The sequence below is a fragment of the Ochotona curzoniae genome, unplaced genomic scaffold (assembly GCF_017591425.1).
Source record: "Ochotona curzoniae isolate NIBS_2020 unplaced genomic scaffold, NIBS_Ocur_1.0 scaffold_4506, whole genome shotgun sequence".
In the NCBI taxonomy this organism is placed as follows: Eukaryota; Metazoa; Chordata; class Mammalia; order Lagomorpha; family Ochotonidae; genus Ochotona; species Ochotona curzoniae.
The window spans coordinates 18,252,290-18,279,706 of record NW_024467119.1 but is presented as its reverse complement, the minus strand read 5'-3'; the positions used below and the strand labels follow the sequence as shown (position 1 = coordinate 18,279,706).

The 27,417-nt window shown below is 40.5% G+C and overlaps 1 protein-coding gene across 2 annotated transcripts; it reads right to left on the bottom strand.

The window, feature by feature from the left end:
- Positions 1-333: 333 nt before the first annotated feature.
- On the bottom strand, positions 334-21,130 carry AFM (afamin). Of its 2 annotated transcripts, XM_040967008.1 has the most exons (15): positions 20,915-21,130; positions 18,588-18,636; positions 18,162-18,294; positions 17,254-17,465; positions 15,969-16,101; positions 15,314-15,411; positions 14,448-14,577; positions 11,078-11,292; positions 8,740-8,872; positions 6,813-6,910; positions 5,750-5,882; positions 4,861-5,084; positions 2,367-2,499; positions 1,398-1,456; positions 334-632 (listed from the first exon to the last, which is right to left on the bottom strand). In XM_040967008.1, the coding sequence occupies exons 1-14, from the start codon at positions 21,000-21,002 to the stop codon at positions 1,436-1,438; spliced, it is 1,800 nt and encodes a 599-aa protein (XP_040822942.1). In that variant the 5' UTR covers positions 21,003-21,130; the 3' UTR covers positions 334-632; positions 1,398-1,435. The 2 variants fall into 2 exon arrangements, with proteins under 2 accessions (XP_040822942.1, XP_040822943.1); XM_040967009.1 differs by lacking the exons at positions 334-632; positions 1,398-1,456; positions 2,367-2,499; positions 4,861-5,084 and adding an exon at positions 5,298-5,427 and having other exon boundaries at positions 20,915-21,104.
- Positions 21,131-27,417: the final 6,287 nt, after the last annotated feature.

Genomic DNA, 27,417 nt, shown 5'->3' with positions numbered 1-27,417 from the left:
ATTCTATAAGGCAAATAACAAGATCACACCTAGGAGGTAGTGTGGACAGTGCTTATGAATATTGCTCTGCAATTAAAGGATCCAAATTCCAATAGTTTCTTTGTCACTTGCTAGTCTTATGATATTAAATAGTTGAATGTATGCCACTTAATCTCAGATTCCATATCTGTAAAACAGTAATGAAAATAATACCAACTCATAGAGTTGTTAGGATCAAATGAGATAATGCATGAAATGTAGAACAATGTCTCTTGCATTGATAACAGCAAAAATAAACAGCAGTAACTGTAGTAATAGCTGTAACATAATTGATGCCTGCCCACAACTCCTCATTTCTTTCCAGTAATGAATGACAAGTGCGAGATCTAGAAACACACAGCTTTGAATCCAAGTTCAAATTGCTCAGAGCAAGGCAGACTTTGCCAGCAAGGAAAAAAAAAGTTGATGGAATGAATAAACAATGACTGCTTAACTTTATGATTGGATGATAAATGACAGCAATATGGGAAATAACCACAATTTTGTGTTTATTGCTTGCTGCAATAACACAATTTCAGATGAAGGTTACAGATGAACCTTTGTACATTGCTCTTCGGGAAATGAAGTTTACCAGAGGACATACAGGAAACTTGCTGGAAGGAAAAAAAAAACATTATTTTATATATCCAAAGAATTAGAAATATGGGGGAGTATTAAGCCCACTGATTAAGATACCACGGCCCACATCACTGTGCCCTGGGTGTGAGCTCTGATTCTAGCCCCTGCTGAAGGAAACCCTGGCAGGAAGAAGCAATGGCTATATACTTGAGTCTCTAGGAGACCAAGATGGATTCCCAGTCTCTACTTCTTCAACCTTAGCCTAGCTCCAGACAATGCAGGCGTTTGGGGAATGGCAAAGAGCTCACTCTCTATCTCTCCCTCTTTCTCTCTCTCTGCCTCTGAAATAAATAAGTAAATAAATAAATAAGTAAATAGGCAAATGCTACAGCAAATCCCTTGGTTTGCATATCAATCCTATTTCAGTAATGTTACTTTTAAAAATTGGGTCTTTTCAGAAAGGTTTTTGCAATAGGATTACTACTAGCCCATCCCTGGAGATCATACCCCGCTTGTTCCTATCAACAATTGGAGATTTGATTGTCTCTGTATCCTGGTCCAGGGTTCTCAATGAAAGAGCAGAAAGATGAAATAAGTATCCTTATGCTCCTTAGAATCCTGAACAGGAAGAGATGTTCGAGCTAGTCTACTTGCAACTCTCCTGCCCATAACCAGGGTGTCTGGTGTCACCACAGACACATTACAATGAGGGAGGAAGCAGAGACAGGAAACAGAAAAAGGCAGGAAGGCCAAATCAGCTGAAAATACATTTGACATTTGGATGAGAGAGAAGAGATTACCTTGAGCAATTTATAACTGTTTCTCAAGCAACCTGTCTTCAACTGCCAATTTTTGGACGCTAAGAGAGAGAGAGAGAAGGAAGTAAAAATTAGTAAACCACTCCTATATCTTACAGGGGAAAAATGAATGTTTTTTCTTCCACTAAATCTAAAAATGAACTCCCAGGGTCTTGTAAGAACTAACAATAAATTCATCCACCCCTTTACTTAGCCTTAAAGTATACACTCACTTAGGTGAATGCTTCGTGTTGAGCAATAATTTTTAATTAAATATTAAATGCTTTTTCAAAACAAAGAAAATCAAGGATTTTCCACCAGCAGGCAAGGCGGGGTGAGGCTACATCTCTGAGTAAGTGTGGGTTGTGAGAATGGGAGTAGACACTGCTAGGAAATAGAGTGAGAAGGAAGCTGGAGAACAAGGAACAGCAGCTGTCACACAGGAATCCACTGGGACCACTACCACGGATGCTCCCACCTGCTGTGGCATTTCTTATCTCCTCCCCTCTACTACGCTTGTCTTCCACTCTCTCGGATACTTTCAACCCTAGGGTAGGTTAGGACAAGATCTGGGAGGGTGGGACAGTCACCCCAGAGAGACTTGGCTTTCTGCTCCTTTGTTCCCCCCTTTCTTTGAAGCTAGCAGTGATTTCCATTACAGGCCACATGGAATCTGTTTTGTGAAAATGGCGGTGTAATTAACAAGAGCTATCATCATCCTCTCAGATGCTGAGCTTCAACTCACGTTACATGACCCAGAGGGCTGGAATTGGAAACTAGGTTTTCTTCATAGCTTTTCATACTCCATTGCCATCATCCAGGATGCCCAGAGCCTGTGCCAGGAAGCTGTCTGCCAATGACCATGGAGCAACTATGGCCATTGCAGAGAGGAAGCAGGGTCTTACCATCAACTCTGACTAGTTTTTTTTCCCCAGGAATATCAGAGGAATTATAGTAGGAAAATTGCACTACCTCTTGGTTAAAACAGGCTTCGGGTGCCTTGGCTTTGCAGCAACTCTCCACTGTGTCAGTGAAATTAGTGAATAAAGACTGCACCTCCTGATTGGCGAGTTCAGGCTTCAGCTTCACTAAGTTGACAAGAAACCTATGACCCAAAAGATATCACATTGAATTAATTAGTGGTTTTTGAGACCATCCAAGCCGCTAAAATCTTGGCCATACCTTCAAGTGGGTGATGCAACAATTGCCCAGCCATTTCCTAACTGGAGAGCAACTTCCTCGCAGTTCCCGCCCAGACAAGGAGTGGTCAGGGGATGTTTAAAATCCCAAGGCCCTTCTAAAACCTTTGATATCTCTCCCTCTCTCCTTTCAAGCAGCACCCTACTTCCCAGCTCTCTCTCTGGAGGTGCTTTGACCTTCTCTTCTTTCCATGTTCACCTGGTCACTTCACAAATGAAATTTCTCTCTCTGCAACAAATTCCCAGCTTATTATTCTATACTGAGCTGGGCAAAGAGGCCAACCAGCTTCTCTGGTAACAATTTTAGTCTAAACCTCTTCTTTAAAATGCTTGTTAAAGAATCAAATGTTTTAGGGGAGGGGATCTCATATCAAAGAGTATAAAGAATCACAATCTCAGGCTAAGCACAATGGCCTAGTGGCTAAATCCTCACCTTGAATGCACCAGGAACTCATATGGACACCAGTTCATGTCCCGACTATTCCATTTACCATCCAGCTCCCTGCTTATAGCCTGGGAAAGCAGTTGAGGATGGCCCAAAGCTTTGGGATCCTGCACCCACATAGAAAACCACAGAGAAGTTCCTGGCATCTAGCTTCAGATCGGCTCAACTCTGGCCATTGTGGCCACTTAGGGAGTGAACCAATGGAGAAAGATCTTTTTCTCTGTCTCTGCTTCTCTCTAAATCTGCCTTTCCAGTAAAAATAAATAAAAACTTTTTAAAAAAGAATTAAAATCTGTCAGTTTTTGAAAGATCTGAAGCTTTCCTGTTAATACCAATAGAATGGATTGCGTAGAATATTCTTTGGAAGCTGGGTAATCACAAATACATTGATATAAAAATGTATGCAAGGTGGGCTTTGTCAGCCAATGGATTCTGGAGAGGATTAATCGTGTTTGGAGTGGCAAAAACAGCATAATACAGAACTGTTGAACTATTGAAATCTCATGAGCAGGACCCTCAGAGCATGCCCCACATTGGGGACACTGGGGTGGTGACCATCCCATGGTGCAGAGGCATTTGGGAGGCTGTGTGTGGCTTCTCTCCTTGTCTCCCCCTGCCCCAGATGCAGGAAGGAAAAACAGAGAATGTGGAAATAGTGATCTCAGCCACTTCCTGTAGTCCTTGACCCTATTCACTCTAGTCAACTACGTAAAAACATCAAAAATAAAAATAATTATTTTTAAAGATGTATGAAAGGAGCCCAGCACAGTAGCCTAGTGGATAGAGTCTCACCTTGCGTACACCAGGATCCCATATGGGCACTGGTTTGTGTCCCCTCTGCTCCACTTCCCATCCTGCTCCCTGCTTGTGGCCTGGGAAAGCAGTCAAGGATGTCCTAAAGCCTTGGGACCCTGCACCCAAGTAGAAGACCTAGGGGAAGCTCATGGCTCCTGGTATTGGCTCAGTTCAACTCTGGCTGTTGCAACCACTTGGGGAGTGAATCAGCAGATGGAGGATCTTTCTGTCTCTCCTTCTCTCTGTAAATCTTACTTTCCAATAAAAATCAACAAATCTTTTTTTAAAATGTATGCGAGGGGATTTCAAAAGACAGTGGAAATGGAGTCCAGGATATGAGTTTATTTTATAACAAAATTTTTTATCATATGTAGGAAAATAAGTGTTATGAAAAAATTATGCACATTTTTAAAAATTGCACCAAAATAGACTCATACTTGGGTTCTACTTTTCCATGAACTTTCTGAAGTACCTTGATAGGAGGCCTTATTATGTACATTATCACCACATAAGTGTCCACATTTGATCTTTCTAGAAAATTGATGTGCAAAACAACCATAGTCTCTTTTTCGGTAGCTGAAAGCTATTTCCACTCCTCTTGATACAGACTGCCTGAATGCAAACAACCACTCGTTTCATGGTATTTAAAGCAAAACCTGAGCTAACAAAGGCAATATTTCTGTGCCTCTAGACCTATCCTTTCTTTCAAACATTTAGTAAGATTCCCATGGCAATCCATGCCATTGCCCCAACAAACTCCAATTCATCACCACTCCTCGTCTGAGACTACACAGGCTGCCCCACTCATTTCCTAAACACAGCCTTCTATACACTCCAAGTCCCCTGCAAAGGAAAGTTCAGTAGGTTTTTACTTCCAGTCAATGGTGATGAGTAACCACTGGTGCTTCTGTTTAGGAGAAGGAGTAGGACTATGTCTCTAAAGCCACAACCATTGCCATGAACCTTCTCACTAAGACATGATGGGGGGTGTCTCAGGCTGAAGAAGGCAACAGAGAGCATGTTCTACCTGTCTTGCTTTCTCTGGAGCTCTTCATCCTGAGCCTGACACCAGTCTGCACGAAAGGCAAACACATCTTGCGCAATGAGTGGAGGCACATACATTGGGTCAGCTTCCAGACCCTCCAAGCAGGGCCTTCGGAAGGCGAAGCTGGTCTGACAGCAGTGGTCCACAGCAGGGTTGATGGTTCGATTTTGATTGACACCACACAGGTCTCCAAGAACTAAGTCCATCTGTACCAGTCAGAGGCGGAACTCAGGTGCGATTTTAAAATTTGAATCAAATTTTGAAAAATATGATCAGAGAGCACAATAGCTACATTTTTCTAAGATCGTTGTTAATCTGACTCAGGAAACTGCATGAAGTCCTAACGCTACACTACATATAAGAAGAAATAGAGGCTAGAATCCTGAACGACACTATGGCAAAATGCAAACCAAAACAACTTAAATGCCTGGAGATACATTTCTTGGCAACATGCACAGGAACTTTCAACTGTAAGCATAGAAGCAGTCAAGTGGGGGAAAAAATGGCCTAACATCCCAGTCCTTGGTTTGACTTCCCTTCAGGGATGTCCTGAAAACACACATGGAACATCTTTTTAGGATAGAAGCAGAAATCTTTTTAAAGAAATTACCCCTCTTGGTGTTGGGGAGAGAATTTGTAACATCACTGAAAATTAAGAAGCTTCTCTTCTCGTTCTAAAACAGTTACCTTAACAAAGCATATCTACCATAAATAAGAAACAATAAAATCAAAAAAAGACCCTCAAGTGTTGCAGACATTCACTTGCTCTAGGGTTGAATTTTAAAAAGTCTGACATTCTTGGTTAGATGATGTTGAAAACAATGAAGAAGGCAGATAGAGACTAAAGCAGTGGGTGAGGAGCCAAGCTCACCAAATTATCCACACAGGCAAACTCTTCACTTAGCGTGCAGCAGGTGGTCAAGGCCACCACCATCTCCTTGCCCAGAGAGATCAGTTCTTCAGTGGGGAGCTGGGGCGCTGTCTTGGTGAGTTTGATAAGGTAGCTGAAAGAAAATGTGTCTGATTCTGAGTGAAAGTGGATACCCATTGGCTCTGAAACCCACACCCTTCAAGACTAGGTAATCAGTTAAGTGCAAGCTGAACCTCAGCTCTCATAAAGTACACCATTCCCCCACATTCTGTCTTCTATGTCTCTGTGTGTTCCCTTCTCCAAGTTCATGGTCACTACAGACGCTCTAGGACTCGCCACTCTGCCTTGTTAGGATAGGAGCCTCGTGACAGCAAAACTTTGACTGGCATGTAAAGCTCTGCTTGAAATCCTTTGTGTCTTTGGTAATTATTTTAAAGGGATAAAGATAAAGGAAACTAAGATCCTGAATGGATTGTTTAAATTCTCAGCTGTCAGATGGCAGAAATACTGAAAAAAACGTATTTTTTAATTGCATTTTGTTCTGATTCGAGGCTGTTCGGTTTTAACAGCCATGTTAGCATAATTAACAGAATCGGAGAAAACTGTATCATTCATGATGCCTGCAAGGACACTAGAGACATAACTGCTAAAAGGTTACATAAATGCAGTTCTTTCTATAAACTCATTAAAGATTAGGCATAAATCCTAGGGCGAAAATGTTATCTTAAGGAAACTGTGATAACCTCAAGTCTGCTCCATCACTCTTCCAAATGGGGCACAATCCGGGTTTCTGGGTTAGGGGCGAGAAATTCAAGTTCACATGGAAACTAAAGCATTGGATCATCTGTTTGTCCAGATTCTTGCACGTCTTCCATCACTCTCCTCATTTCTAATGAAAGTTTAATGCTACCATTCAATATACATTCTTGACTTCTGTGTGTTTATTCCTTCCCAGGGTTCAGGAACTTCCATCCCTGAATGATTGGGCTGGTATTTCTATACTTTGAGGGGTTCTGTACTTGTCCTGATCACAAATGTTAACCCACTTGTGCCAATAACCTACTAAGACGTCAAGCCATCCTTCCCCAAATTCTGGAAACGTTTACATTCTTGTTGTACCATCTTGAGGCTTTTTTCAGTTGTCTCATTGAATTTGTCTTCCTGAAATAAGAACAAAGACAGATCAAAGTGCTTATCAAAAATGTAATGATAAACTTTAAATCCTCTTGTCAAGTAGCTTTTATGTACTTATTTAGTATTTTCAAACTTTAATTATTATACATTACTTACTAAGTTAGGGATACCTTTTGCATGTGTGTGAAATAATTTGAATTTCTTCCATTATAGATAAGCAGCCTTGCTAAAATTTGAAATCCAAGTTTTTCAATATCATCTTGTACATCTTTTGGAGCTTTCCACTTACAAAGTATGATTCGAATATTTTATTGATAAAAATCTCATCTGATTATCCCTTTCAAGTGATCAAAGCATTTGTTATCTCCATTTGTAAGTAAAAGAAACTGGCCTTATAAAATGTAGTGACTTGTCCAGAATGGCTCATCTCATAAGTACTGGAGAATAAAATCTACAATCATTTTCTTCCAATATTTGACAGACTTTCATATGATTATAAAATTGGACTTGTGGGGCAGATTAAACAGCCTCCTGAGACACATATGTCCCATACTGAAAGGTTAGTTTATGCTGTGTTGTTTCTCATTCAACTTTCAACAAGAGCTCCTAGGAAGGCAGCCAATGACGCCTAAGTCATTGGGCTGCAGCCTCCTGAAGAGAGGTTCTCTCATGGGAGAACCGGGTGAAGTTCTGGGCTTCTGGTTTCAGCCTGGCCCATCTATGGCTGTTGTACCTTTTGGGGAGGTGAATCAACATACAGATTTCTCTCTCTCTCTCTCTCTCTCTCTCTCTCTCTCTCTCTCCTTCTTTCACTCTGCCTTTCAAATAAATGGACTTTAAAAACAGCACTTTTGCTGACATGAAATATGTGTAGCGTGGACATTTGGGCTAACAGTTAAAATACCACATATCATATAGAAGCAGCTGCACTGGAGTCCTGATTCTACTCCCCAGCCCAGCTTCCTATTAATGCACGCCCAATGAGGCAGGAGGTGAGAGCTCAAGCAGCTGAGTCCCTGCCAACCACATAAGAGACTTGAGTTCTCAGCTTCCAGTTCTGACCTGGACTGCCCTTGTTCATTGCAGGCAGTTGAGGAATACATTAGCAGATGGGAGTGTTATCTCTCTCTCTCTCTCTCTCTCTCATCATTTCAGATAAGTTAATATTTTAAAACTTTCTATACTAGGAGTCAGAAGGCTCAAAGAGCTGATCCTCTCTCAAATCTGCAGAAGGAACACATGTCAGACTCCAGGCTTCCTGGGAAAGTAAGTACACATTCCTGTGTTTCTAATCTTACCACACACACACACACACACACACACACACACAGACACGTGTGTGTGTATGCACAAAAAAGATTAAAGGAACATTTTCGATATGTTAGCAGTAGAATTGAGTGTGGGATATATGGGAACTCTTCCTACTACTTCATTTATTTTACAAAAGGAAATACTTATTTTAGCAATTAATTTTAGCAATTTCTTTGTAACTTTTGGTTACAGTGTTTGATTGTAACCTGAGGTCTGTAATTTTGGTGGGTTGGTGATCAATAATCATTTGTTACTTTTTTAAAGATCCAGTTACGGTGCAATCAAATGCAGAGTACATACAAAAAATACAAACATCAGTGGTTTACTAGGAAGAGTTTCTGAGCCAAAACTCATGGGTCTAAATGTCATTCAAAAGCCAGATGAATAATTTTAGTCTTCATAATAATCATCGTTAAATAAATCTAAAGTAGACCCAAAAGAGATCAATTGCATTTCTACCCCCTACATTGGAGTAAAACTTTGACATCAATTTTTTTGTTAAGTATCCTGTTGTCTTTTTTAATTCTGTTAACAATGAAACCTACCACACTGTGGTAACAAGTCCGAGGGTGTTCTGTGTTGCAGCAATTTTCTATGACATCCTTGTATACTTCAGCAACTCGCAAAAGCTCCAGAATAGACAAGTCTGGATGTCTCCTTGCATATTCATAAAGAAACCTACAATGTATATAATATTTTGTAGATTAAACATTGAAGCAAATCCCATTGCCTTTTAATCTAGTCAGATCTTCTAAATTAATCTGCAAGCACATGTCAAGTTCCTCCTGTAGTTTGGTCTCAGAGTGACTTAGAAAACCTTTTCACTACAAGCTTCACAAATATCTTCTTCCATGTGATGTGGACTAAGATTTTTTTTTATATAAGACAAAATTATTAGAATTATTTAGATGTATTTAACACAGAGAGCATCAGAAATAATTTAATGTTGCATCTGCACTTTAGAAAATTCACACTGAAGGGGCAGCATTGTGGAGCAGAGGATAATGGCACCACCTGTGACACTGGCATCCTCTGGATGCGGCACTTTCTGCCCAGCTCCTTGCCGGTGGCCTGGGAAGAGCAATGGAAGATGGCCCAAGCTGTTAGGCTCCTGCCAGCCATGTGGGAGACCCAGATAAAACCCTCGACTCCTGGCTCCTGGTGTTAACCTGGCACAGAGCTCTGGCCATTGCAACCAACAGAGGAATGAATCAGCAGGTGCAAGACCTCTCTCTCTCTCTCTTTCTCCATGTCTGTGTTTGTGTAATTTTGATTTTAAAAATAAACAAGTAAATTGTTATAAAAACTAGAGAAAGGAAACTCACAGTGAGCATAATTATGTTGGAAAGTGGCTAACTTAGGCCTATGGCAACGGGCCTTGGTCCTCAGACCCTGCAGCCTCAGTGGGAGACAAGAAGCAGCTTTGCCCATTTCTCCATTCTGTCACTTGCTGTACATTAAAGTAGTCACGCCTTTAGCTCTAATTCATGGGCAATGGTTTCCACCGACTCAGTCAGAGGCTCCAAGAATAGAGATGGGTATTGTTTGAGGACAAAGTGGGAAAGTAAAGGGATGAAGTTTAACTAGACCCTGGAGCAAGTTTTGGGCCCAAGACATAGAGTATTGCCTCCTGGCCTTTATAAAACACTTGCTCATTTAACTTCACTTAATCCTCAAATAAGTAAAGTTTTATTGCTGAATAAGCTAAATCGTAGACCAGCTAGGCATTTTTCTATTAATAGAGCACAAATTTGACCCCATGTCTCAAGGAATGCCTACTTCATTCTTTTCTATATCAAATTGACTCTGAGCAAAGAACGCGATCTTCTCCAAGTACCCAAGCTGTGCCAGTTATAGTCTCCTTCATAAAGGAATCTCGTTTGCTCATTAAAATAAGTTAGGATCTTCCATGGTTTGTGAGCTCAATACCTCACAAAATTTTCTTGATTAAGTAACACTTCATCCTCGTTCATTGTTCTTTTGACAGTTTTTGACCCTCTTGATTAATCTTGATTTTCTGGACATCATCTCCTCAGTTTCTCAGCTGCTTTCTTTGTCACATGTGTGGGATATGTTCTCCTACCATACTAACTTTCACAGAATCAGGGCATCTTCTAGTATCTGATGTAAGTCAGGGATGTCTTCCCAGGGAGGAAAAAATTTAAATATCACGTCCCCATTATATTATGAACAAAAATTCCTTAGAAGCCACCCTGGCTGTAACATCCATTGCCGACTGCCTTCAGATGCTCATCCAGAAAGCTTGCTCCCTCAGCACACTCGGTGCTTTTTCTCTCCCCACTCCAGTCACTATCTGGGTTATAATGGTGATGATCATGCAGGTGATGACGACAATGATAAAAGTTGCATCCCTTTTTTAGGTGTCAGTGCAATCTATCACTTTGATTCATTTGACTTAATATCCACAACTCATGATAAACATTAGAGCATGACAGTTAAGAGAGCATGAATGGAAGAATATATGTATACGGATTTTATATGTGGAGAAATGAAGCACAGAAAGATGAACTTGTCCAAGTTATTCCATCAGGACTCAGATCTAGTCCCTGTGACCACAAATCTATAAGCTTTCCCCCTAAGAGCTCATGATTCTTGAGGGCATCAAAATACAACAAGTATTTCGCTCCTCACCTGGCAAGCCATAATCAGTTCTCAAGTATTTAATCAAGATTAGTCATCACTACACCAGCCTCTTTTCTCCAACTTAATTTAAAATACGACTTTCTATAGAAATTTTTTTTAAAAATTATACAATGCCCCATGAATATTTTCTAACCTTCCAGCCAAATCAACCAATACAAATAAAATCTTATTAACTTCTTTCTATTGACCTTATAAATTTCAATAGAGATTTTGCATTACTCAGCAAAAAAGGTGTCTGGGTCAGTATTTCGTTCTTCACACAAATTTTCATTGTCAGTAAATTTTGCTTCTCTTGAAGATAAATCCTTTGGTTTGTCATCTTTATTTGAGTTAAGTATGCACTCGCCGCGTTCTTGTATTTTCTTTTCACAGCACTCTTTGATTTTGCTGGAGATGGAATCTTGTTTTGAACAAATGTGGCTCACAACCTTGTCCTGTACCGGAAAAGAATGAGAAATGACTCTATATCCAAACTTCTTCAGCACTGGGCTTTCCTTCATGATGGAATCTCTGCATGCAGAACAACCATGACCATTTCATTTCGTAGGTAAAACTCATTTACGTTTTGTACTCCCTAAATACAGCTGACTTTCACCCTAACAAAAGCTTTATTTCTCAGGATTTAAGATGATACAACTTATAGAAATTGGGCTCTATTGTAAATTAATATGCTTTGTTCAGTATTAACCTTTCAAACACTTTATCCTTCTATGTTGACATAAGGTATACTAAATGCTCTTTCTCTCCTGTTAGAGTCCACCTGTGTTCTCAGTGTGGCTACTAAAGACATATAAAGGTTATTGTGATATGCATGGACCTGTTCTTGAGGCCTGAAACTACATTGCCAGGAACATGGTGAAAATTCAAATATTTGATCAGTGACAGAAACTAGCCAGCAAATGAACCACTACAACAATGGCCTGATGGAAATTTCACAAATACAATAGATCATTCTACTCATGGTATCATTTCCCTGTGACTGTTATTAATTTGAAACTGTTCAAATTATCAAATGATGCTCAAAATAGAAACTTTGCTCTGTTCCCCATTCCCATCCTTCATCCCAATCTTGACCTATATATAAAGTACAGAAATTAGAGAAATGGCAAGATTTCACATCCACATAATAGTGTTTTTTTAATGTTTACAGAGAGAGAGCTCCCTTTCACTGCTTCATCCCCAAATGCCTGCAATGACTACAACCGGGCCAGAGCCTGCAATGACTACAACCGGGCCAGAGCCAAATTCAAAACTGGAAACTCAATCTAGGTCTCCCACATAAGTGGCAGAACGTCAACTAGTTGAGCCATCACCTGCTGCTCTCCCAGTGTACAGCAGAAAGAAGTTGGAGTTGGGAGGCAGAGCCAGATGTTCGACCCAGGTACTCACATCAGGGTCCCAAGGCTTAATGCTGCCCCTGTTGAATGTTGAATGATTTCGGACAGGTTTTTTTGTTTTGTTTTTTTCCCTGATTCCTTCCCCATACACCCAGAGCAAGGCTATACATTTCTTCCTACTCCCTCTTTCATTCTCACTTGTACTTCAATGAATTCCATCAACACACCAGGCTAGTTTAAGCATCTGTTACTTTACTCAAGCTTTCCTCACTGCCTGAAATCTCCTAGTGAATACTGAGCTTGAGAAATGGGCTGCATCACAGTTTAAAGTAAGAAACAGAATGAGGTTTAGTGCCATGCTTCCAACAAGCTCCATAAAGTGCCAGGGAGACAGACTTTGTACACACACTCACACCTCACCTAAGGGCGTTTTGTTCTAGGCAGAACATCTCTTAATCTCTGAGGATTTACTTCTATCTTCAATCAACTATAATTCATTTCTTATTTTTTCCATAAAGACACTGAAGGGAGTTTGAAATACAATCCCTTAGCTTCAGCTTGTAAACTTTGCAGAAAATTTTCAATCATATCCTGATTCAGTTAATTAGATTTACTATCATAAGGCCAGCTTTTTCATAAACAGTCCAAGATTTTAAAAATAAATCATGAATGAGATTGCTTGGACCAGTTTACAATTTGGGACAAAAATAATTTATAGACATCTGTTGCTAGCTGCTTAACACCCTAAATTTAAAATTATTTAACTAAGACACTGTCTTCAATGTAGTCTAAAGCAGTTAAACTAATTAAACTTCTCAAAGATAGAATTTAATTTCAACTAAAAAGAAGTCAGGACATTTTAAATTAAATTGTATTATCTTTAAGGGCATAAAAAGTTTAACTATGCCAACAATATACTTCCCAGCACATTCCCTAGAATATTATGAATGTTATCAGAGTATAAGGTATGAACATTGAGGAAATGCTAGTTACAGGACATAATTTTAGTTAGACAAAAGGAATTAGATTAAGGAATCTACTGTATACCTGATGACTATAAATACTAAAAACATGCTGTATACTTGAAAATTATTAAAAGAATGTATGTAAATGATTCCCAACACACACAAATGAATAGCTTTATTTGCCCATTGCACAAGGTAGACATACAGCAAAACAACAAGTCATAGGAGCAGGCATTTAGCCCAGTGATTAAGAAGCCAACTGGATGCACATGACCCATGTCAGCACACCCGGGGCTAGACAGCCAGCTCCACCTCCTGACTCCAGCTTTCTGCTAGGCAGACCCTGGGAGGCTATAATGAGGTCTCAAGTAGTTTGAGTCCTGCCACCCACTTGGGAGAGCTGAATTGAATTCCGGGCTCTAGGCTTTCACCTGATCAAACCCTGACCATTGTAAGCATTTAGGAAGAAAACCAACATTCTGTCTCCATGACACATTTAAATACATACATACATACATCAAGTTCTAAGTTAAAGATGCATAAAGTTCCCTTTTAATTAAGATGAAAACAATATTTGGAAATTTTATACCCAAGTGGTCTGTGGAAAATTGATAAAAAAAAAAAAATCAAGTCCCTGAGCCTCACTACTAGTCCTGACATCCCTAAAAGAAAATTTGTGGTGTCAAAGAATACATCAGGTTTGTGTCCTGGCTGCTCCACTTCTGAACCAGTTAATAACCTGGTTCAGAATGGCCTGGGAGCAGAGGGAGATGGTGGGGGAAAAAAGATGGCTCAGATGTTTGGGCCCTTGCCACCTGTGTGGGAGATTTACAGGATGCTCCTGGCTCCTAGCTTTGGCCTGAACCAGCTGTGACTGTAGAATGGCCATCTAGGTAGTTAATTAGTGGATGGAAGAGATAGATAGATAGATAGATAGATAGATAGATAGATAGATAGATAGATAGATATAAATAGATAGATGATAGATACACATATATATATCAAATAAATGAACAAAATTTTTTAGAAAAAAATTTTAAAAAGAAAATTTGACCTAAATGGATTTTTCAAAAATCTCAAATGCATCCATAAAAAATATAAATTGCTAAGAAATATTTTTAAAATCTCATGTATAAAAACAAACCCTAAGTTTTATCTGGACTTAGTTTTTAAAACCATATTTTACATTAATATTTAAGATTTACTAACATCCAAGATCAGGACAATGTTAGAATAAAAGTGTTTGCCAAAAATTACAATGTTTACTCAGTTTTAGAGAATACATACCATGCCACGGATGCAATGTGTAACATCCCCTTTGCAACATCCATCATACTTGGAAGAAACATCTTCTAGGAGAAAAGTAAGCTCCTTGAATCCAATCTTGGGAAATTTTTGACTGAGTATAGCAATATTTCTGGAAAGAAAATTTATAAACCACTAAAGTGAGTTGAATAGCAAGTAGAACAAGAGGAGATTCTTTATAGCATATAAATAGCTCCCCCCCAAAAATTTCACCCTTAGTTTTGCACACGCAGCTGCTGGTATGATGCACAGTATGCAGGGTTACTTTGAAAACTGTGAGCTGATGTTTAACCTCTCCCCACAGTTCTGGTTTAGATAAAAAAAAAAAAAGAGACCTGATAGGCAGGGTCCCTCCTATAATTATTGTAACAAGAAACACCATGTGATTTAGGAGCCAAGGACAGGCATAGAGAACCCATCACAGGACTCTCTCTTACTCTCTTACTCTCTACTTGACATCTCAAAAATCTTTAAAGACAATGTTCTATTCCCATTACAAGTTGGTTAGAGGCAACGTTAAGGACAACAGTGGTCTCTGGGTTTGGATGAATCCTGTCTAAAGCCAATACATCAAAAATCCTCATTGGGAACTCTCACACCTGCTCAGATTCCAATCTAACCAATATTTATTCCAGAAGTACCAGTGATTTTTTTTTTATTCTTGCAACCTCCCTAGATTTATCCCATCACTGGACCTGATTCTGAACTGTCCATGCACTTAAAATCACCTCAAAAACCCCTGGGAAACTAGGAAAACTATACATAAGATGTTACCAGGCATTTACCGAGAAAAGGAACAAAGACCATAAAATACATGTAGAAACAAGATACATACGTACAAAACTCACATCGAGTTTAAAACTTGGGGTCCAAATTTCATGAAGGCCCCGCAGACATTTTTTTGATAAGAAGACAATGCTTTCAAGTACCGTGTGACAGGTGCTGCCTACAGAGAAAGAAAATTCTGCTAAAACAGGAGCAAAACCTCACCAATGTTTTCTTCCTTAATACCATGCCAGTCAAATCATTACCTTTTGTTCAGAGACAGTAAATCTATGAGATACTTAATTTGGTAAATTTTCATGTGAAAATAAACATGCCCCTGCACCTATTATAAAGGCGAGGCCAGCATTCCTGATGACGGAGCCATACTTGAAAGGCACTCAGCACAAGCTGTGAGCTTGCCTGTCTGTCCTTGGATGATGCCACTTTATAAGTCATCTCAAAAGAGGATGGGAAATAAAGCATCATCTTTTACCCAAAGTCTTCACCCACTATGCACTTCTTCCCATGCACAGGGTTGAAGGCTGAACAGAAAAGAGAACTTAGCAAGTACCTTTCCTTGATCTCTGTCAGAGAGAGTATTTGAAAGCAGCAACTGGTGCTGGCCAGCAGTCATATCAGTGAATGTGACAAGAAAGTGTTGGGATGGTAAATGACCCCTTGCTGTCCACACTTCCGTTGTAAGGGAGCACCTCCCAGGGAAACCAACAGGGCACTCACCCTAACTCCAAAACAGGAGGCTTTGTGTTGTTCTTCACAGCACGTGCTTGCCACCTCCTCAAAACGGGCAGCCACAGTTACAAGCGTAGGAGCGAAGGCAAAAGGGTTCCTTCTGGCAAATTCATATATATAGCTATATATTTAAAAAAGAGTTTCAAATTAAAAAGAAGAGGGGAAAAGGAAGTAGCAAGAATGGTAGACAAGGACGGGGACAGGATAGAAGATCAAGAGTAACAAGTCCTAAACCCAAGGTAGAAAGGAGAAGTGTTTCCTTCATAGAAAACTTCAATACAAAGCAACAGTGAGTCCTTTCAAGTGCTTTTCACTAAACTGTTCAATTCAGGGTGATGATGCATCTGTAATCTTGTTAACTGACTTGTGCTATTCTCCTTCCCTGCCCATGCCGCCTGGCAGACAGCAAATCTCCCTTGTAAACTCAAAGAATAGCTATCTTTGCACACCCCATCTGTGCTCAGGGTCAAATTTACTTGTGTTCAAATATACTTGTGACTTTTGTTTCAACAAGTACATCAACTTTCCAGAAAGTCTCTGCTGCTGCAATTACCGCACAATCAAAAACAGATTTTTGGCTAAACATCCAGTAATTTAATCCCTTTCTGATGTCAAAGTTGAGACTTGCCCTAAGGAAAATATACTATTTCCCCTTCTGTATTTCCTAGCCATCTAACACTGTGCATACACCTCTGTTCTACAGCATTTCACATTTAAGAAAACATTCTTCATATAAGGCTCTTAAAAGCGGACTTTTTTAAGTCCCTGTTTTCTTTTCAGATCTGTTCAATTGAAAGACAAAGCTGTAGAGAGAGAAGGAGAGACAGAATCTGAGAGATCTTCCATTCTCTGATTCACTCCCCAAATGAACACAACAGCCAGGGTAGGGCCAGTCCAAAGCTAGGAGCATGGAAGTCCCAATTCTCATATGGATATCATGGGGAAAAGTACCTAGGGCCCTTTTCCACTATTTTCCAAGGTGCATTACCAGGGAGCTGGATTGGAAGTGGAGCAACCAGAACTCAAACTGGTGCTCATACGGGATGTTGGCATTGCTAGTGGTAGTTTAATGTGATGTGTCACAGCACCAATCCCCAAAGGGTCTATCTTACTCATGTTTTTCCTCACCCTGAGTACAAAATCTGACAATAATACATGTTGAATGAATTTATGGACCAATCAACAGAATCAGCCTGTACCTTTAAATTGTCTTGGGGTTTAGCACAATAATAATTCTTCAATTAAATCATGCTTTTACTAAAATGAAACTTACTGATTCAGAAAAGAGTCTCTGCTGTTTTTATAGGCCTGGCACTGCTCTTCGGGATCCAGAGTAAGGAAAAGAGGCAAAAATCCCACATCAGCTTTCTTGTTGTAGAAGAAACAGAGCCGTCTTTCAAAGTCGACTTTACTACAGCAGTGTGAAAAGTTATATCTTTGAGGCAACCCTTCCATAGCACAAATCTTTTCCTGTAAAATGTTATTCTGGACAAGAGGGAAGAACATTACAATTCCCATTCATACTAAAGACACAATGAATACAAAGAACAGTCAGTGAAATCCTTTGGGAACTAGATTGCCATGTTTCCTCCCATCACCCACGGTGCAGTTTCATCTGAACCCGACAATCATTTCAGGAACCTTTCTTTACAGGACCACAAGACCTCTCAGCCTGTCAGATATTTTGCTCTCTACATTGCTCTTCCATTGTTGCTTTTCTGCTCCTCTCCCAAGGCAACAAAGCCGGTGTATTAGTGGGTTGCTAGAGTTGGGGTGTTGAGTAACAGTTTTCTGGAGATGCGGAAAGCGACTCTATTTGGAGAAGCCCAGAAAGGAGGATGTGAAATTAGAGTTCACACTGAGAGAGGCAGCTGAAGAGAACGCTTTCATGTTTCCTCGGGCATCCCAAGCTCCGGTCATCTCCTCTGTCGGGGTGCATGTGGCGTATTATACACATAAGGCACATGCTTACATCCTGCCAGTTTACAGCCGAGTCCTTTTGTGTATCCTGGTACAGAATTATGTCTCGACTGAGGACGGCACCTTATCTAAAACTTAGAAATTGGGCAAAATAAAGACTGACATACATAAGCATCCTTCTTTTCATGTTTTCAAAATGGGAATCCTCCCCATGTTGGCAACCAAGCTTGGATAGTTAAGAAAGACAAACAGTTTACTCACAGTGGTTTCTGAACATTCTGAAAGTGTCTTGTCCGCCATGCATTTCCTTCTGTGTTCTAGCATGTCATTCATGAGCCTCTCCACTTCCTCAAAAGTTGCTTCCTGAACATATTGAGCAAATTCAATGATGGTGCTGCAAGGGTCCACACAAGGTACACAATGTCATATGCGGAAGACCCCTTTAGGTCTAACAGAAACACAGAAGCAGCCACTGCATGACTTGCCACAAGAAATTATCAACATATGAAGGCTATAAAATTTACAACTCAGTAGTGTCACTTGAATTTTGTAATTAGTGGTATAATCATTTTTCTTTGGTTCCTACTACTTAAATCACCATTGAGAAGCACTAACATTTCTGGAATGTATCAGACCACATTATAATATAATAAACACCATCATCCGAAGGAGTCTAGTGAAACTCACAGGTATCCAGTGTTCTCTTCTATGAAGTTCTGTGTAACGCTCAAGTCATCTGCAAAGTAAGGCCATCTGAGTTACAACATACCCTGGTAGCTTAACACTTTCTGAAAAAAGAAAACAACTATATAGAACATTTAAGTGTACAAACTGTAAGCCAAAATACTGATGCTAAGTATCATTTGGCAAATAAACAAAAGTCACATGAGCCAAAAATGAGATTTGAGTCATAGTTGTTATGTGATCAAGAAATATTCACTAAATTGAATTGGTTTGAATTACTCTCAAACTGAACAGACTGTAGCTTTGTCATTATTGCTGCATAAACACGATTAACATTTACCTGCTGCAAGGCTATTGCTTATGACGAGAAAAGCCATATGGATTAACTGATGACTAGGTCAGACGGGAGTGACAGAGCTCACTGGTGTCAGGTCAGCACAGGGCACAATGCCAGACACGATACATAGGTGACTTCCAAATCCACCTAATCTGCCTTCCGAGTAGCAGCTACTAATGAGAATACAGTGATGTTTTCCCACTAAGATGTGAAAGCCTCATTTTTTTTTTTGCAAGCTGTTGAGGTTGAACACTTTGAGGCAAACAAAGATGACCAAGCCATCTTCCCTGGACCTCAAGGACCAACAGTACAAAGGACTCATACACGTGACTGTAATCCCATTTAGCGTGTGGTTAAGTATTTCGTAGGAATGCTTCAGAATCTCTGGGTGAGGTACCAGGCACAACTGCAGGAAGAGAGGCACAGGTGTCAGGTTCAGCAGAAAAATCAAACACTCTGTCTTTCTGTGTGGTGAGAACAACGGAGTGAAACGTCAAAGATCAGAGATCTCAAGATACATGTTTGTGGCAAAGTCAGTCCATTGTGATGACAAAGTGAGTCAGACAGGGGAATAATGAGGCGTGGGATACAAAGGACCTGACTCTGAATTGCAGGAGTTCTAGATAAAAAGTGGAAACCTGGTGCTCCATTAAATTACTTGTACAGCATAGAAAAAAAGCTATGCAGTAGCATAGGAAGAACTACCAGCCAAGTACTACCTAAAAATACTGAGAGTTCCCCCTCCAAGAGGCTAGCAAATAACTACCAGTCAGGTGGATAAAAGCGTGGATAATGGATGGGAGACATACAGCCATAATGGCTCTTTTGAGAAATCAGTGAGATCTGAATCGTAACCAGGATTGGAAATGAAAAGATAAAAGAGATAAATTTTTTTAAAAAAGCCAACAGGAGTTTGTCAAGGGTTGTTACAATAAAAAGGAAGCGAGAAAACTCAAGAATGAATACCATGGCTAGGCCCCATGACTTCTCTAACGAACGGACACTGTGGGGCTGCCAAACCAAGAGAGATGCTGTCTGCACTGACACAGAGTCTGCCATTATTAGAGAACCTTTGCATACAGCACAAGAAGGTCCAATTTCCAGGCTAGAGAAATGACAGAAATAAACCTCCTCTGGACAGTTGAGTTCAAATCGGTCCCCCTTTGGGGTGGAAGAAATAGAAAAAGCAACATTTCCCCCAAGCTGGCACTGCATTGCCAGGCTTATGGTCACAAGGAAATACACAAATCATAAAAGCAAACAAGAAAACAGGATCCTGCGTACGCTGAACATATCTGCAGTGAGAGATGTGTTGCACAAATGGATTTTTTAATGATTTATTTTTACTGAAAAGATAGATTTAGAGAGAAGAAAAAAAAACAGAGAAAAAAAGATTCCAACTGCTGGCTTGGCTCACTTCCCAAGTTGCAACAACTAGAGCTGAGTCAATCTGAAGCCAGGAGCCAGGAGCCTCTTCCCTGTCTTCCACATGGGTGCAAGGTCCCAGGGACCTGGGTCATACTCTGCTACTTTCCCAGGTCATAAGCAGGAAGCTGGATGGGGAGTGGAGCAGCTGGGACATAAATCAGCCCCCATATGGGATGCCAGCAATTGCAGATGAAGGACTAGCCAGTTGAGACGTCTTTCTACACCCTGCCCTGCAAATGGATTTTTCTTACATCTCAATTCAGACTCATTGCTTTATTGTTACCACAAAATATATGCATTTGTAAAAAATATTAAAATTTTTAAATCCGCAAAAAACATCATAGCAATATTTTCTCTCCTGCCATTGCCTGTTAACCATTTTCTAGATATGATAGTCCTCTCTGTATATAGATTGAGTGATAAAATCAACAAAATACAAATTCTGGAAAGGTTAATTTGGATAATTGATTTGCAACAAGAAGGATAAAAAGAAGTAAACAACAAATTAAAATAAAACAAGTTATCCTGATTTCGTCATTTTTTGATACATAAGTAAATTTCTTACCTACATCCTGAGGCTTTGTGGTCAGAGTTAAGGATTCAGTCAAGAACAAAAAGAAAAAAACAAAATCTGTAAGGTTTAATTGTCTCATTTCTGTTTTGGGGCAGGAGGTGGATTTCTTACCATTTGCTTTAACAACAGAAGGCAATATGACTCAGGAAAGTCACGTTCTTATATTATTCTTTGACCCTACTAGTAAAAATGTAACCTGCTTAATCTACTGCTAAAATACTACATCTTTGCTTTTTTTTATTTGATTGCTCTACAGAATGTCTTGCCAATTATTAACTAGGAAAAAAATGCCTCTGTGTTTTACTGGAAAAATCTATTGAGTTCAGAAAAGGGTCCATAGGTTAGAAACACACAATACTTAATCAAATAGACGATTCCAAAAAAATCCAAAAACAGAATCTTGAAATATTGCAAATGTTAGAGAAAATGACTAGATGAAGTGATTCAACAAAGAGTAAACACAAGTAGAAAGACAATAATTTTTGCTGGAAATTAATAAAAGTTAACCTTAAAATAACACATTTTGGGCCTGGCACAATGGATCAATGGCTAAATCCTCACCTTACACCTGCCAGGATTCCATATGAGCTTTGGTCTGTGTCCCGGCTGCCCTACTTTCCATCCAGTTCCCTGCTTATGGACTGGGAAATCAGTAGAAGATGGCCCAAAGTCGTGGGACCCCGAACCCATGTGGAAAACAGAGAAGAGGCTCCTGGCTCCTGGCTTCAGAGTCTCTCAGCTCCAACTATTGTGGCCACTTGGGGAGTGAACCAGCAGACAGAATATCTTTTTGTCTTTCCTTCTGTCTGTAAATCTGCTTTGCCAATAAACATAAATAAATCTTTTTTTAAAATAAATAAATGTTATAGATCTTAAGAATTAGAATAAAAGAAGCAATAGATATATTCTAATATTACCAAGTGTACAACAAAGCAAGTACTCATATAATTGAAATTTTTAGAAAATAAATTTGCAATAAAGATTGTTAATACTAAAAATTATTTGAACAAACATTGAAAATCCTGGGAATCTGTACTAAGAAGCTGCTTGTAAATATGGAAATAGTTTTAATTGCATGATCAAAAAATCTGCTTATTAGTTTTGCTCACTAAAAGGGCTTGAAGCAAAGAGAACACTTAGTTCCCAGAGCTTTGGGCTCTGAACGTAATTCTCTTGTACCAGAATCATGTCTTAGAGAAAGGAATGATTTCATAGCTGGTATATGAGAAGCGTCAAGGGAGTGAGGGCTGGGCCAGACACTACGGAAATGATCAAACACTGATTGGGAACATGTCAAAAACACCCAGCTGTGTTCTTTTTGCTCAAAATCACTTTATTAGTTCAGGATTTCTATGGTTTCGTATGAATTTCACAATTGTTTTTTCTATTCTTGAGAAATATGAGTAGTCTTTTGAATGGGAATTGTAATAAATCTATAGATCGCTTTGGATAGTTGGAGCATTTTAACCTTATTGATTCCTCTAATACCTGAAAACAAAATATTTTCCACTTATTTTTGTGTTCTTCAATTTTTGTTGATGTTTTATAGTTTTAACTATACAGCCCCTTAAATACTTAATTAGGGCCCAACCCAATGGCTTAGTGGCTAAATCCTCACCTTGCAAGTGTTGGAGTCCCAAAAGGGTACCAGTTCGTCTTCCAGCTTCTCCACTTCCCATCCAGCTCCCTGCTTGTGGCCTGGGAAAGCAGTAGAGGCTGTCCCAAACCTTGGGATCCTGCATCTGCATGGGAGGCCCAGAAGAAACTCCTGGCTCCAAGTTTCGGATTGTCTCAGCCCCAGCAGTTACAACCACTGCAAATCTGCCCTGTAAATCTGCCTTTACAATAATGTCGCATTATTGTTATGTGCTGTTATGCCTTTACAATAATGGCACATAGTGTTATGGCTGCGGAAGATAGCAGGGGAAGAGAGGAGGGGAAGGATCTATAAATTCCCAAGAAAAAAAACCAGGAGCAGAGAGAGGCAGCCCCAGAGGCTGGAGCCTGAATGGGCCCTAGGAAGGCCAGAGCAGGTCCCACAGTAAATAGTCTCAGGGTGCTTACATTGCGAACCCCCTCACCACCATTTGGCATCAAAGGCGCCCGCTGGGGAAGAAGCTACACTGCCTTAGCAAGTCCTGAAATGCTTCCCTATGTTTTATTCAAGCAGTTTGAAAAGTTTAAGTCTTTTCTTTTTAACTGATTTTTGTGCATGAGGAAAGCTAAGTGTCACATTTGGTTCTTTTCCATGTAGATATCCAATTTTCCCAGCATCCTTTATTGAAAAGCATGTGCTTTTTCCAAAGCATTTTCTTAGAACCTGTGTCAAAGATCGGTTTCGCTGTGCATGGATGGGTTTAATTCCAGAGTCCTAGTCATTTCCCTCGGTCTATGGATCTGTTTTTATGCCGAACCGTGCTGCTTTAATTACTGTAACCCATAAAGCCCTCTTGCTGCAATTATTTTTTCTCAAGATCATTTTGGCTGTCGCAGGTACCGTCTGCTCTAGTTACATGAACGGTATCTTCGTAATATTGATGTGGCTAGCATTGCATTTCTAAATCACTTTGCTTCAAACCCACGAACACAGACGGCTTGCCATTTCTTAGTATCCTCTCATTTTCTCACATCAATGATTTACCATTTCCCCTGTAGAACTCTTTGACCTCTTACATGAAATGTATTCCTGTAGTTTATTTTGTTCTGTTTGTTTTTGATGACTAGAACTAGAATCGCTTTCCTGATTTCTTTGCACATCAACTTCTTATTCTGTAATTTGGTTGAATTTATTAGTTCAAAAAGTTTTTTGGAAGTCTTGAGTGGTTTTTTTTTTTTTGTAATGTCATGTCATCTGCAAGCAATTATGACTTCCTTCTTTCTGATTTGAATGTTCTTTATTCTTCCTCTTACCTAATATGCTCTGGCTAGAACTTCCAATACTATGTTGAATAAAAGGGATGGAAATTGGGTGTTCTTGTCTTGCAGATTTAGGAAAGAAAGCCTTCAGTTCTTTTCCAGACATTATAATCTTCGCTTTTCAGCTGGCCTTGCATGGCCTGTATTCTGTTGAGGTCTCTCTTTCATTTTCTCTTCTTCCTTCCTTTCTCCCTTTCTTCCTTCCTTTTCTTTCCTTTTTTTTTTTTTTTGGTAAAAATTCCATCACAAGCCTAATTTCTTTTATATAATTTTATAAATGTGCATTTCTTTTTATAATTATTAGATTTTCAGAATAAATTCAGCTCTACATATTATGCCCTTAAAGTACAATGACGTTACATACTTTATTTGGATACCAAGTTCCCTTCCAGAAAGCATTAAGATAAAGACAAGACTACACAGACAAAACCCGGTATTAGTCAAATCCAACAGCGAAACATTTGAGGAACATTATTTCTATACCTAATTTGTTCAGGGTATTTTTGTCATTAATTTTATCAAATGCCTTTTCATTTGAGATTATCCTAAGATTATTGTTGTTAAGTTTTATGTGCACTTAAAGTTCTTACACACAGCTAATCTTTACAGCCAAGTCCTCTTTTCACTATTAATTTACCACAAGCCAAAATTCCAGATGCAGCAAGGTGCTTAGGAGGTCCTTTATTCCAGCAGGGTAGGAACAGGAGGGGGAGCAGAAGGGATGAGAACACACGTCCTTTGCCATGGTGGCAGGATGGGGGCTGCCAGGGCCAGGGAAGGGGGCAAGAGGAAGAAGGGGGAGAGCCAGGTAAAGAGGGATGGGAAGAGGGCACACCTGCAGGTGCGCCTGCAAGGTGTTGGGGCGTGGGAAATTGGTAGAGAGGGGCTGTGGGTGGGCCCACAGGGACTGGTGACTGAGATGTTCACAGTTGATTGTTGGGTGGGCGAGGATCGGGGGAGGCGCCGTGAGAGAACAGTAGGTGAGGTTCTCAGGTAAGACATGAGGTTACATCTCACTGGTGGGTAACCAGAACGGCACAAATTTTGTGAGCTGTGGGAAAGGAGAAACAGGAAGTGGCCCCAGGTCCAAGATGGGATGTTCGAATCATCCCTCACAATTGTCCTCCCTTACTGTCTTTTGTTCTGTTAAAATGATGTATCATTAATCCTGATGGGGGCAGCCCAGGTAAGTCTGGAGGTCTGGGTGCTCAATTCTCCCAGCCATGCGGGCCACCTGGCAATGTGCTCTGGGACCTTGAGGAGCTAACAAGGAGTCTGAGAGATGGCACAGGTGGGAATCAGAAAGGACCTTAGGGTTCAGGTCCAGGTAAGAAATGGCTTCTCTGGAAGTTTCATACACAAGGTCATTTAACTTGAAGGACTACAACATGGAACCCACCAGTGTCAGAAAAGCATACAGATTCTGTGAGGCTGGACCATGAAGTCAACAAATACGTGAGTGAATCAGGTCTGGGAGTAGAATCTGCAGGGCAATATGTGGGCTCACCAATGTGGAACAGCAATCTCCATTGGCACATACATTTACTGTGGCTGGTAATGGGCCTGGTTGGGGAACAAAGGGGACACCCTGGCTGGTTTGGAATTCCCATTGGTAAATGCTGGTGCAAGAACTGGTGCATTGTCCTGGACTGGACATGGTTTCAATTTCCTTCGGCACGGGTGAGGCCTGCAACTGGGGAGGGCCAGACTGGGCTAAACTCTAGCACCCACTGGTACTCATGAGAGTCAGGCTGGGTGTAGAACACGCTGACTAGGTCTCAGCTCCCACAGAATCATGTGAGAACTGTGTCTGGGTATGGACCAGGTGTGGATGAGCTGAAACACCCAACAATAAGAACCTGAAAGAGTATGGGGCATTTGGGCATGGACACATGGACACTGTCCCTACCAAAACAACAGGTAGACAAAGTTAGCCTGGACCAAGATCGCACTGGTATGTGCAAGATCTGCCACTGGGAGGAGACCAAATAGAGGAGTTTGTCGGGCTGCAATGTGTGCAGGTAAGTGCAAGAACCAAGACAAGGAGCAGCCCAAACCAGAACGGGTTACAGTACCCGACATACATATGGGTCAGGTCAGGAGATGGACCATGTCAGACCAGTTCATAACATCTACCGGCAGATCCAAAAACCAGGATGGGGTGCAGGAGGGGCTGATTTGGGTCACATCACGAGCCAGGACAAGGGGCTGACTCTGCAGCTGAAGTACCCAGTGGTGGATGCCAAGGAAAGATGAGCCATGTCAGTCTGGAGGTGGTGGGTGCCTGGTCTGTGAGCCACAGGGGTAGAGGGCCTGGAGGGCCATTGGGTCTCCTGGCCCAGGTTCTAGGGCCCACCTACATGATGGGTGTTGGGTCAGTAAGCCCTGGATCTCCTGGCCCAGGTCCTTGGGCCAATCTATCTGGTGGGTGTAGAATCTGTGAGCCCCAGGCTTGGGGGAACCCTGAGGGACCTGGTCTCCTCTAGGTCTCCCACACGGGTGCAGGGTCCCAAGGCCTTGGGCTGTCCTAGACTGCTTTCCCAGGCCACAAGCAGGGAGCTGGATGGGAAGTGGAGCTGCCGGGATTAGAACCAGTGGCCGTATGGGATCCTGGAGCGTTCAAGGTGAGGACTTTAGCCACTAGGCCATGCCTCTGGGCTCGCTGATAGTATTCTTAACAATCCTTTGAATTTAACAGTATCCAGTAGTACCGGATCTGTTTTCATTTCTGATTTTATGTATTTGAATGTTATCTTTTTTTCTATGGAAAAATCTATGGATTTTTCAATTTTGCTTGTATTTGTGACAAAGAGCTAGTTCTGTTATATTGATTTTTTTAAATTTTTTTTCATTTTGATCTCATTTATGTATGCTCTGAGTTTTGTTATTTTTTTCTTCCATTGGCGATGCACTTAATTTGTTTTTACTTTTTTAATTGCTTAGGCTCAGTAGTAAGTAGTTTATTTGAAATCCTGCTTTTTGATGCAAACATTGATTGCTGTGAACTTCCTGGTTAGTACTTCTGCTCTAGGCTGCGTTGGTATCAGATGGTTGTCACTTTCGTGTTGTTTGAGGACATTTTAAAATTTTCTCCTTAATTTTTCCTTGACCCATTGATTATCCAGGAATAAATTATTTAATTTCCATGTCTTTATCTCATTTTTAATGTTTTTCTTGTTGTTGATTCCTAGTTTCATTATGATCTTTTCAGAGAAGACCCCACATGAACTCCACATTTTTCAAATATCCCCAAGCTCCAATTTGCCCACCACAGTGGGTGTGCTATTCAGATGAATTGTGGAAGTATTTTAAAAGAGATTATCTGTCCCTATTGGTCTTTTCCTTGGATGAGCGTAAGCTCAGACTCCTGGTCCACCAATACCACAATACTAGATCACATTTGAAATCTATAGCCCACTAAGACAATTGTATCCTGGATACAGGAGCAAAGCCCACACTACCATCAGCTGTCTGCTACTGAGGCAGACCCATGAGGTTGCACCTGCCAACCACTGATGATGCTAACAGGGGTATAAGGACAACAGGGCTGAACTTCACTTGGCACTAAAGCCAGTCCA

Bases quoted from the DNA above. Each gene is read 5' to 3' on its own strand.
- AFM (XM_040967008.1), bottom strand. From the start codon at position 21,002: ATGAGACAATTAAACCTTACAGATTTTGTTTTTTTCTTTTTGTTCTTG. The intron at 15,412-15,968 runs GTGAGTGCCCTG...CTTTCTCTGTAG, and splicing joins CCTCCTGTTTTGGAGTTAGG to GCAGCACCTGTCACACGGTA. The intron at 11,293-14,447 runs GTATGTATTCTC...TTTCCGGTACAG, and splicing joins CACATTGCATCCGTGGCATG to GACAAGGTTGTGAGCCACAT.